The sequence below is a fragment of the Cenococcum geophilum genome (assembly GCF_001692895.1).
Source record: "Cenococcum geophilum 1.58 unplaced genomic scaffold K441scaffold_58, whole genome shotgun sequence".
In the NCBI taxonomy this organism is placed as follows: domain Eukaryota; kingdom Fungi; phylum Ascomycota; class Dothideomycetes; order Gloniales; family Gloniaceae; genus Cenococcum; species Cenococcum geophilum.
The window spans coordinates 418,275-430,762 of NW_027137616.1; the positions used below are offsets into that span (position 1 = coordinate 418,275).

General features: G+C 43.0%; 3 protein-coding genes across 3 annotated transcripts; 1 reads left to right on the top strand and 2 right to left on the bottom strand.

Moving 5' to 3' along the window:
- The first annotated feature begins 7,270 nt into the window (after positions 1–7,270).
- Positions 7,271–9,983, top strand: K441DRAFT_284274 (uncharacterized protein). Its single transcript, XM_067640948.1, has 4 exons — positions 7,271–8,804; positions 8,868–9,001; positions 9,075–9,403; positions 9,469–9,983. The coding sequence occupies exons 1-4, from the start codon at positions 7,648–7,650 to the stop codon at positions 9,592–9,594; spliced, it is 1,746 nt and encodes a 581-aa protein (XP_067498779.1). The 5' UTR covers positions 7,271–7,647; the 3' UTR covers positions 9,595–9,983.
- Positions 9,984–10,815: 832 nt separating this feature from the next.
- On the bottom strand, positions 10,816–11,681 carry K441DRAFT_645303 (uncharacterized protein). The gene has a single exon (XM_067646789.1). It carries the CDS (start codon positions 11,607–11,609, stop codon positions 10,821–10,823), a length of 789 nt encoding a protein of 262 aa, XP_067498780.1. The 5' UTR covers positions 11,610–11,681; the 3' UTR covers positions 10,816–10,820.
- Positions 11,682–11,693: 12 nt separating this feature from the next.
- K441DRAFT_425093 (uncharacterized protein) lies at positions 11,694–12,113 on the bottom strand (the record flags this gene model as incomplete). The annotated part of the gene is made up of 1 exon (XM_067641578.1): positions 11,694–12,113. A coding segment is annotated over one exon (420 nt), but the record flags the coding sequence as incomplete, so codon positions are not given.
- Positions 12,114–12,488: the final 375 nt, after the last annotated feature.

The following is a 12,488-nucleotide window of genomic DNA, read 5'->3' on the forward strand; positions in this document are numbered from 1 at the left end:
TGGTCTTAGTAATAAATACATGCATATTTTAGCCAAATATTCATTTAATTCATAAACGCGCCAAAAATATTCATAATTTGAATGCATGTAATGAATATAGCCTAGGTAAGCTCTATTCATTAAATACATTTAAATTATAAATATTTTTGGCGCGCTTATGAATTAAATGAATATTTGGCTAAAATATGCATGCATTTATTACTAAAACCAGTGACAAAAGCTTTAAAAAATCCATATACAGCCTATACAGGCTCTAGTGTCCCCCCCCCCCTATATACGCGCAGCACACACACCTAATTTCGCTACGTCTGTAGGGTGTAGTATATGGCCAGGGCTTAAGCCACGGCCCACCTCAAATTCGGAGCTCCGAGCTTAATTTTAAAGCTATTCTAAACTCCTCTCACCAAAAGTCGTGGTATTTATTCCGGATTATAGTGTTATAAAGCTTTTTCTCTCATTAATATAAGCTCCAAATACGTTAAATTAACTTAGGAGAGCAATTAGCATAACGGGCGCATACACGCTTACTAGCGCCAGCTATAAGAAGGATTTAATAAAGGCGTGCTACTAGTTGCCCATATGCGGAGCCACATTAAGGAAGATAATAAGGCAAAACACCAAGATCTGGAGGCAACATCACGACTTTTGGTGAGAGAGAGGAGTTTAGAACAGCTTCAAATCCGAGCTCCGAATTTAAGGTAGGCCGTGGCTTAAGCCCTAGCCACATACTACACCCTACAGACGTAGCGAAATTAGGTGTGTGTGCTGCGCGTATACAGGGGGGGGGACACTAGAGCCTATACAGGCTATATATATATTCATAAGCTTATGAATAATTCAATTCTTAAGGAAAAAAAAAAATTTAATGCATATCATTCGTTATAAATAAATCTATCTATCGCAGTCACGTGAGGGGATATTTTAATTTTTGTATAATTGGGAGGCGCAGGGCTATAAGGTCGCTCTAGGGCTAGTTCTTAGCAGTTTTGCTAGTTCCTAGCACTCAAATCTACTAAGGATTTACCCTAAAGCGGCCAGATGTCCCCGACCGCAAGCCTATAGCTGCAAAACTATCTAACTATAATAGTCGCATTAAGGCTAGCTCTTAGTGGTTTTGCTAGTTCCTAGCACCTACTAAAGAATTGCCTTAAAGCGCTATCTATATATAATGTATACTGAGTATAAGGGATAGCGGGTAGGGAAAGTAAATTAGCCATATAGTGACTGCGTTTAATATTCGCAAATATTGCGGGAGGTCTTAGTATTATATATTACTAAGGTAGATGCTACCAAGCAATATATAGACGCTAGTATCTATCTATTGCAGTTACGTAAGGGGATATTTTAATTTTTATATAATTAGGAGGCGTAGGGCTATAAGGTTGCTCTAGGGCTAGTTCTTAATAGTTTTACTAGTTCCTAGCACTTAAATCTGCTAAGGATTTGCCCTAAAGCGGCCAGATATCCCTAAGCGAAGCTCCTACGCCTAATAAGATATTACCGCATTCTGCTATATTCTGCTAAATTCTACCACCTTGTTATATTCTGCCAAATTCTGCCACATTATCGCATTCTGCCAAATTCTGCCATATTGTTGCATTCTGCCAAGTTCTACTATATTATTATATTCTGCTATATTCTACTAACCCTAAGTTATAAGCTAACTAATTAGGATTTTCTATGCCCGGTATGGAAAATCGCTATTAGCTCGCTTACTACTAGCGCCTTAGCGGCCCTCTTAATATCTTAACCTACTATATAGTAATTCTTACGCTAAAAGCGGTATACTACGCTGAAAGTAAGAGTTAAGGCGATGGAGGTTAGTGGTTTTAGTCCTAATATATAGGTAAAAGGCTTCTAATAACTACTAACCTAGCTATTGAATTTACTAATATAAACACCCTAAATCTTTAGCGAACTGGGCAGCGCCCTAGTGGAAGGAGTGGTTTAAGTAACTACTTAGGTTAATCCCAGTAGCTACTAAATAAAAGGAAAGGATTTTGTGAACCCCTAGAGAGGTAAAGGGTTTACTATTAAGACTAAATAAGGGAGAGTTAAGGGGTTAGGGGTCCCTATTAAACAGCTTTATTATAATAGCAACTAGGCATAATAGGCCACCTACCGCCGCAATGGCGATATTAACGCCCTAGTGTTACTTATCGGCTTTGCTCTATTTAAGGCGGAATATTATCCTACTAGGCGTAAAGGTGATATCATATCGAGTAGCCTTTTTTGCTAGGAAGGTCGTTCGGTTTTTAAGCTCCGCCGTAGTATACGTAATCTCGCCTATCCATAGAAATCCAGTAAATGCGAGGGTAAATGCGGCATCAGTGTTGATATCTGGTAGTGATGGGCCGTGTATTACTACCTGGGCTAGAATGTCCCTAGTAATGGGTTACTTATCCTTTTTTGCTAAGGGAGAGATAGCGGCTGCTTTGGCGAGTAATTGGTGTACTATAGGATCCTTAAATGCTGCAATTAAGATGCTATAATCCACATGGCGCGAGTAAATTGCGGAGATGTAGGCTTATAAGGTTTCGGCCTTAAGCCTGCCTATTTGTGGCTGGGAGGTACTAAACGCGCGGTAGGTAATCTATTCGCCTAGTTCACGCGGCTTAGCCGGGTAGGGGGAGACTCCTTTAAGTGCGCAGTATGACTTCTAGCTGTTAACTACTAAGGAATAGTTCCTATGGGTTACTAGTATAAGGCCATTCTAGAGAAGGAGCGTGTAGAGGTTAGATAGCGCGTTAATATTATCTTTAAAGTTTATAGGTGGTTGTAAGTAGTCCGTTAGGTTTACGGCACCTATTAAAAACTTATTAGCTTTGGTAGTAATAAATTAAGGGCCTAATGTGGGTAGAACTAATAGATAGCCGCGGCCTAGAATTAAGATAGTGTATTAGCTAAGCTATTTAAATTACCTAGGATCTACTTTGCGGATATTATGATATCGTAAGCTATAGTAGCTAGCATAATCTTACAGAGCAATTTGTTTGCTATGCTATAGATAATAGTCTTCTTAATGCCCTAGTAAACCACTATACTATTAATATAAATAGATAGCGCGCTATACTGCTAGTTGGTAGACTATAGATTAAATATATAAATAATAGCATGTATCTCTTTTAGATTAATATGGTCTACTTATTAACTAGGCTTAGGTAATATACTAAACGCCTAAGATTAAGGGAGATTAGCTATATACTACTGCCAGTTATCCTTATATTTAAGTTTCTTAAAAAAAGTAAAAGCCACCAAACCTAAACCGGGTAGAGGCGTTAGTAAAGAGATGAATGTGGGTACGCTTAACGTCGTTAAAGAATAATACCCTATTACTTATAGTAAGTAGGTTAAGCTAGATATATAAGTCACTTTATAACTTAGTGCTAAATCGCCTAGGTTTATGCTTATTTACTAGAGTCTTTGGCTAAGTAGTAATAAAGATCTAAAGGGATTTAGAGTAAGATCGACCGAGTTTGATTATATAGGCGCACTATGCAAGGTAGCCCGCAAGCTGCTAGGCTTAAAGGAACGATAATAAGCCGTATTAGAGTGCGGTAGTGACTTTCTTAATAGTATATAATTGTTTCTATAGTAATAATCGCGTTTGTATTTATATGGTGTTAATAATATATTCTAGAACTTTAATAATAGTTCCTACTATATCTTTAGAGCCATTTTAAGGGATACCTAGGGAGTTAATAATAGAGATGTAAGTCTAAATAATAGCCGCTAAGTTATTTAGGTTAGTAAGGATAAAGATAAAGTTATCTAAATAGTGTTCCACCTTATAAGGTAGTTATAAATAGAGTATCTAGTATAGGCCTTCCGCGAAGAGGTTAAATATAAGCGGCGCAGTTTAAAGACTAAAGGATAGGCAGTATTTCTGGTAGGTGACACCTTCCTAGGAGAAGCCTATTAATATTCTTACCCTATAAGATAGGGGGACTATACGGAACGCGTCTTTAATATCTCTTTTAAGCAGTAAATATTTATAACCTACAGAAATAACGTGGGCTTAAATAGTAGTAACTGTAGTGTATACTAGTGCTCTATATTCTTCTAGGATTATGTCATTAACTAAAGATACTAGTAGAAAGGAGAGATTGTGAATTCAGCGGTATCCTCTATCCGATTTTGGCACTAGGCTAAGAGGTAAGACTATAATAGGCCCTATTGCGATTCTAATATATCCTTTTTTAAGGTCTAATATTATCTTTTTAGAGATAAGGTCGGCGTTATCCTAAGAGGAGTTATGGTTCCTATAAGATCTTAAGGTAGGGATAGACTCGGCTCCTATTTTATAGCCATAGGTTAGAATACCTACTAAGGTGGCTAATAGATTACCCGGGTAGTTAGATAAAAGGGAGTGCCACGCTAAGATCCTTAGGGGTAATAGAGAGTAGTAAAGAGCCTTCGCCTCTATAAAGGTAGAGAATAATAGTAACGTATTAGGCCTAGGTCCTAGGCGTATAATTAAAGTTGGTATTATTATTAGGCTAGACCCTACTTTATAAGGTTCGCCTTACTGTTCTTAGGCGTAAGCTTTAGATAATATAGTATAATCTTTACCATACTTTAAGCACTTATGCGGGTATTTATAAGCTATATTATTATAGCCTCTACTATTAAACCTGCGGCAGGTATTAGAGGTATAGAAAGTATCCAACCTAGGTCTCTTTAAGGCGGTAAAGCTAATAGCACTAGATATTGTAAGGTATGGCGCTGTATACTAGGCTAGCATTTGCCAATTAGCGGGCTTTAGTTAGCTATTAGTTATTATAAAGGTATAATAGTTAAGTACTAAGTTGAGTATATAACTTACCTAGATATACTAGGTTAATAAGGTACGAATTATGTTTATCTAGAGAAGTATGCTAGCAATAAGGTCTAGTGGGCATATATAGAGGGTGCCAGTGATAACCATGTAGTTAGTAAAACCTTTAAACTAGATACCTTTATCTATAAATAGCTTCCTATTTGCCTTTACCTTCCTTATAACTAGAGTACTATTCTCAATCTATATCTTATCAGCGATCTTAATTTAAGCGGTATAGACTTAAAGATAGGCGAGGTTTACTAGATCGAAGGTACCCTTAAAAATGTCTAGGTAATCCCTTTTTATAATGCCAGGAAGGTGGAGTTTAAGCAACTTTACGCTAAAAGGGAGAGGCTTATTAAGGACATTAGCTATAGCAGCTGTTATAGTAGCCTATAAGGCTGAAGCGGCTAAGCCTGACTATAATTAAGCCATTTAAGCTAGGTAGTATTTATGCTAGTAAGCCTCCTTTGCTAGGCGGGCTTTGCGCTCTTCCTTATACTTCTAAATCTCCCTTTTATCTTAGGCTTGTTCCCTTTACTTTTTAGCAATTTTGCGCTCTTTTACGGTAGCGGCGTATATATTAGCCTTAGACGGTATTATAGAACTAGTAGAGGAGGGTGTAGCGGTTATAGACGATAGTATAGTTAAGGTAGGTCGTTTAGGTAGGTTTGCTTGTTGGGATTGTGTACGCGTACAAGTCTCCTAGTTAGTTATAAGCGGTAATAGCGTTATAAAATAATTCTCAAACGAATGGATGATAAATGTATGATGAATATTAATAAGTTTAGCGATATTAAAAGTGAATTAGCCACGTAGTGACTGCGTTCGATATTCGCGAATATTGCGGGAGGTCTCAGCATTGTGCGTTGCTGAGGTAGATGCTGCCAAGCAATATATAGACGCTAGTATATATTCATAAAAATGAATGAATAAAAATATTCTTAAGACCACTAGAGTTAAGTAACGCATAGATTGTGGATTTAATGAAGAAGTAGAGGAAGAAGCGGAGGAAAAAGCATAGGAAGAAGCTCTACTGCCTGGCTAACGCGTGAAATATAATATACGTTGCATTTTGCATAGGAGAACGGGTATACGGCGCGTAATGGAGATATCGGGGAAAATGCTTTATTTACTATGGCTAAGCGACAGATTCCTATTGGCGTATAATCTCAGTCGAAGATTTAAATATCCTCAACTTCTACCAAAAGCTTTAACTTACTACCAAATCTTACCACCAAGGCAGCGAGCTGTCAGCTAGCTGCAGTTTTATAGCTGACTGACTGTCACAACTCTATAAGCTCGCTGACTGCTTACGTTATCAGCCTCTTGGCAGCGACGCTGCCAGCGACGCTGACTCTTGGACACACTGGCTACGAACGGGCGCGGCGCCGGTGAAGAAAGAGAATCAGCACTCGGCATTTTATCTTACATCGTCGATGCATCCAGCAGTTACAGGTGTGCGCTTCAGATACAAAGAGAGTTAGTGGACCAGGGGAAGCTCCTCAGCGAGTCAACCGCAGGCAAGGTTCTCCTCGCGGGCATACAAGTGGCCAGTGAGACCTTCCGGCAGCAGTTAGAACAGGTGAGGAGCCACATGGAGGAAGCAATAAGAGAACAGGAGAGTGAACATGTCAGTAGTTTGAGAGGAGTAGAGCGGGATTTCCAACAAAAACTCAGCCGAGCAGAGAACGATGCCAGTGCTCTAGTAGCGTCTCTCATTGACGTGCACAGGGAGGAGAAAAGACGACTCCTCGCCCGGTTAGAAGAAGTAGAAAAAAAGCGAAAGGATGAATTAACTGCTAAAAATTTAGAGCTACAAGACTTAGAGGAGTCGCTGAAGCATTTTCTAGAATCAGGCGAGAATGAGAGGAGGGAATATCAAATTTACAGAACTGCAACAAAACAAAATCTTAAGCGTGCCCAGATCGATCGTGAGTTGGCGGAAGAATGCAAGGCAGCTGTGCAAAAATTGAAGAATCGGGTACGTAGGCTAGATTGCGGAGTTCGGAAGACGCAGAAAGCAAGCGGGCGAGTTCGAAGTGCGCTTGCTTCTGGGTTGGTTAATGGGGCTGCATCCGGAACAATAGCCGCAGGTAAGCTATGCTCACAAACCCGACATTTGTGGCTTATAGATACAATAAGCGACCATTTGATATCTGAGAAGGTCTCAGAACTCTTTAGCTAATATTCTATAGTTTCTACGACGGCTATTGCAGCGGGATTTCTCTGCGTTGTATCGTAAGATTATAATATACCTGCCCTGCCGGAAAAAAAAAAAATCTAGCCTGTATATGCTATAACTACGGTATGGAGTTTTTTTTGGCAATTGCTCAAGCATACCAATCGTGGACGAAGATTATGACTTCTCTGTTTTGGGGTGGGATGAATTAAGACACTAGATCTGAACACAAAGGCCCTAGCGTCGATGATTATGCAAGGCTGAAAGCAGCGTGTTGTTATTCGCTCACGAATTGAGACAAAAGATAGGCCGCCTAGCTACCCCGCCTCGAGGAACTCCAATTAATCCTTATTCAACCTCTCACGCCAGCTCCGGCTCTCTTCTGCTCGATACAATTCTGACAATCCAAATCCCCGCAACTACTTCTTACAATTAACCGCCATTAGAAGCTCTCGGCGTACTCTAGGTAGACCTCTGAGGGTGAGGCTGGCATCCGATGTAGTGCCATATAATGGAAATCCAAGCCACGAACGATGGATACCTCCGAAAAGGAAGGAGACCAAAGTAATCCAAATCCACCAAGTAGGTGCCTTCATAAATGTTATGCTAACCAAGAAATAGACAGGATGATGTATACATTGCCGTGATGGGCGTCACAGGTGCTGGAAAGAGTACGTTCATATCTCACTGCTCTGACGATACAATTGAGATTGGCCGTAATCTCAACGGTTGTAAGTTTTCACAAGCCGAACCTAGTTATTACACGCTAACCGAAAGCCTAGGTACTAATACCGTGAGTGTCTACGCTTGTAATTTTAGCCCCACGCAAACCGTATATCTCATCGATACCCCCGGTTTTGACGACACAAATCGAAGCGACACGGAGGTACTTCGCGAGGTTGCATCATGGCTGACTGCCTCATATTCGAACAAGATCAGGTTAAGTGGGATTATATATTTTCATCGCATCAGTGATCTACGGATGCAAGGATCAGCGAAGAAAAATCTTTTCCTATTTCAGAAGCTATGCGGCTCGGAAGCACTGAAGAATGTTGTTTTGGCAACAACGATGTGGGATCGAGTAAACTTCGACGAGGGCTTGGGTCGTGAGAAGCAGTTGGTTGAAACTCAGGAGTTCTGGGGCTGGATGATGAAGCAGGGGAGTCGAATTTTTCGGCATAGTAACGATCATCTCTCAGCAAGACGTTTGATTGATATATTCCTCGCCAAACCAACCACCATCACACTGGAACTCCAAAATCAGATGGTTAATAAACACTTATCTCTTGAACAGACTGACGCTGGGATTACACTTGAAGTGGAATTGTTAAAAGAAAGGAAACGGTGGGAGAGAAGATTGCGGGAAGCTCAAGAGGAGATGAAAGAAGCTCTTGAATCAAGAAACCAGGATGCCATTGCAGCGATCCAAGAAGTCCAGCGTGATTACAAGTCTCGAATGGATCTCCTTGAAAAAGATCGACATGATCTTAAAATAAATATGGAAAAACTGCACCACGAGAAGTACGCTGAGTTGGAGGCAAAACTTAAAACGCAGGAAGAAGCGTTGAGAGCCCAGCAAGAGTCGTATGATATCGAGTTACAGAGACTGAGAACCGAAAAAAAAGAACACCAGGAAGATCTTGAAGCTGCGGAGAGAAGGGAAAAGCTCGTCTTGGCTGCTTTGGAAAGACTGAGAGTCGGTTCCGAAAAGCAGCGACCTAAACCTAGCAAACATGGGCGTCCCGTATCACTTGCTTTGCGGGCAGACAGGATATTCCTTTGCTCGGACTCCAGAACTCATTGGTATGCTTTAAATAGATAAAATTCTACCAGGCACTGTTCATTCACTACTAACTAACTCGATAGGGGGGTCAATAGTGGGCTAGAAGCAAAGGCAGAACGTGAATCCTGGTACAAATCGGAAACCGTGGCCTTTGGAGGTAATGAATCCTATGTCGCCTCTTACAGAAACATAGACCAGCGTAAAAGATGGACATGTGGTAAGTGTTTATGATATGATCATTACTCAACCTTTCGGATTAGAATTCTTCCTTCTAACTGTTTTTTCGAAAGGCGCCTCCTTCGACAAACAATACCCTGATCTTTACAAGATTCTACATGACGGCGGTTGGAACAAGTTGGATTTCATAAGTTTTGGACCGAAGCGTCGTTATTTCATGCGATTTCATGGGGGCGAGACTAGGGATAATCTGCCTTCGCGGCTCTTAAAACGCATATTGAAATCTCGTTCCCGGGGAGACGTAAAAATACTTGCTTTAGGAAGGGATAAGAGCTTTGTTGTGGTATTTAGGGACGGTAAATACCACTGGGATCTCGATAGGAAATATAAGGATCTTGAGGATAAGCTGCTGACATTGGAAGAATGCGGAACTGGCATCGAGGTACGTTGCACGGTTTCAGAAAAACCGCAGCTTGGTCTACGGTTAAATAACTAACAATTTTCTAGGCAATTGCTTTGGACTGCAAATCGTTGGAGAAGTACCTATTATTTGCGGAGGACAGGATTTTAGATTGGGACGTCAGCCCCAGCCAGGTCTCTAGTGTTCGTAGGTGGGAAGCAGAGGCCTTCTAAAGAGAGTTTTTGTCCACTAAGATCGGCTTTTCTTGCTTTGTTTCAGTTGCCTATTACCTTCTGACTCACCACCCTGTTTCCTACTACCTATGACTTACTACCCTATTTCTTACTACCGTATTGCTTACCATCTGTTTCTGTTGCCTACACCTACCTTGTATACATATAGAGCTTTTAAAGCCAGCTTCAATCGATAGGGTTCTTATTTTTGATCTTCCTGTTTAACAGTTACGAGCCTAGGCCATCTACTGCGTTATCTTTAATTTAAAGTTATAATTACATTATCGCCAACTGTTGACCTGAATTGGATTTGCTTACATGAGGCGTATCTGTCGTTGCGCTTCCTTGCTATAGCAGATAGGTCGAGATTAGAAATAAACAAAACAAAACCCATTAGTAATAGGCTTAATACCTTTCGCGACTCTTTTTGTTCGTTCTATAAGTCTCTAGGCGTTCCTGGTTCGCTATAAGCGTTAGGTTAAATTAGCAATGAAGGTAATACATAAGGTCTATATTAGGGACCAAATCTAACGTGCCCATAGATCTCCAAACCCTCGCGCTTACTCTTATATCAGCGCTACAAATCCTTCTGGCCTCTCATGAACTACATTCCAGCCGTAGCGGCAAGAGCCTCCTTAACGATCTATTAGGACTTATTAGCAGTCAACTCCGATAACTTCGGTATCGAACGGATCATCCTTCTCCTAAAAGCAGTCCTCAGCAAAGAGTTAGGCGAAGTCATCTGGGACAAAGCCTATGCTGCTGTCACCGCGTCTATAGCTTTCACGGTCGTCGCTAAACCCACAACCCGTCCCCCGTCCGGCCCGTCCCTTACCTCCTCCTAGCAGACACCCCGGACGTTCTATACGGGCAGCTTCGCAGATACGTCCGGCCTAAGGAAGGATGTTGACCCTATGCTTAAAAGCGAAGTGGAGGGCAATCTTAGAATTGACCATCCCAACGTTTTTACCAAGTTGAGGCGCCTTACTAGACCTCTGAATCCAGCATGACTTGGCTTTTGACGTCAAGGGCGATACAGCGCGACCTTGCGTTAATTATGATTCGATATCTGCTAAGGAGTGTACTCTTACTTCCATACTTTCGTCCTTTGAACTAGCATCCTATCCTAGCCCTAGAAAATTCCCATATCGACCCAACCCAAAAGCCCGAAACTTGATGTCCATCTAAAACCCAAACCGAGCCAAATCCTCCAGGCCCAATCACCCTCATCCGGCCATGATATGCACCTCGGTGCTGTTACTCCCGGTATTACTCTTCTTGATCGCCACCAAATCCAGCCTCCCATCACGCGTCCAGTCCGCGACCGCGAATTCAAACGTGCCGTCGGTTCTATGCAGCGCCGTCTCTGAGTGCAGGATGAAGTTCTTGTAGTTTGACGCCCCCGAGAGCACATGCACCTCAGTGCTGTTCTTGCTAGCATTACTCTTCTTCACCGCGACCAGATCCGGGCGCCGCCCGTCGGCGTTCCAGTCCGTAACGGCGAAGTCGAACGTGGCATCAGTTTCATGCAGGCCGGTGCCTGTCTGCAGGATAAACTTCTTGAACCCCGACGCGCCGGACAGGACGTGTACTTCGGTGCTCTTGGTACCGGTCTTGGATTTCTTGATCGCGAACAGGTCCGGCTTGCTGTCGGCGTCCCATTTTCCCATAGCGAAGGCGAACGTGTCGTCGGTTTCTTGCAGCGCGGTCCCGGTTTGCAGAATGAAGTCTTGGAACTTGGAGGCTCCGGAGAGGATGTGGACTTCAGTGCTTTTAGTGCCAGTGCCGTTTTTCTTGATTGCGACGAGATCCAATGTGCCGTCACCGTTCCAGTCTGTGAGGGCGAAGTCAAACTGTGCAGTCGGTGTCTCGTGCAGGCCGCTTCCTGTTTGGGTGGTGAATGTCTTGAATCCCGAGGCTCCAGAGAGGACGTGGACTTCGGTGCTTTTGCTGCCAGTGCCACTCTTCTTGATTGCGACCAAGTCTGGCTGGCCATCTTTGTTCATGTCGCCCATCAGGAACTTGAAAGTGTCATCGGTCTCGTGCAACGCAGTGCCCGTTTGCAAGACGAACTCGAAGAAGTCGGACCCGGCGAACGAGGCCCTGGCACCAGTGAGCGTTGCGTGCATCCTGGCGACTTGACCCTTAGTGAACATGATCCTGTTAGCGTGGCCCGTGTAGTCCATGTGATTGTAGAATAGGTCGCCGTTAGGCCCGTTGTTGCATGAAATGCGAGGGAAAGTTGGCGTGCCGCGGTTGGGACCCGCCTGGTTGGGCGTATCATCGCAATGGTCTGTACCGGAACAGAGAGTATCGTCATCACCCCAAATATGGAAGCAATCCAGCCAGTGGCCAATTTCGTGCGTTGCGTTGCGTCCCACGTTGAACGGAGCCGTCGCCGTCCCAGTGGTCCCAAAGCAGATGAAATTGATGACTACACCGTCAGTGGCAGGTGGTCCTCCAGGGAATTGTGCGTAACCTAACAGGTCGGTCCCCAGATCACAGACCCAAAGATTGAGGTATCGATCACTTGGCCATGCGTCCGCACCGCCTGTGCTCGCAGACTTCATTCTGGCATCCGGTTCACCCCTAGGACCATCCCGGGTGAATGCTGTGACTGATGTCTGGGTACGAGTCACTCCGTCTGTTGGGCGCCCTTGCGGGTCACGCCTAGCTCGGTAGAACGAGATATGCGCATTACCCACCAGGGGTTGAAAGGTAGACGGCAGATTCACGCGATCNGCATTTGCGTCGTTGAAGTCAGCGTTGAGCACGACGATCTGGCTGTCGATTTGGGCGTCACTGATGTTCTGTTTCGGTGTGTGGTACACGACATGAATCACCACTGGGATATTATAGGACTCTCCTCGTAGGCCTTCCGTGAATCCCGGCTG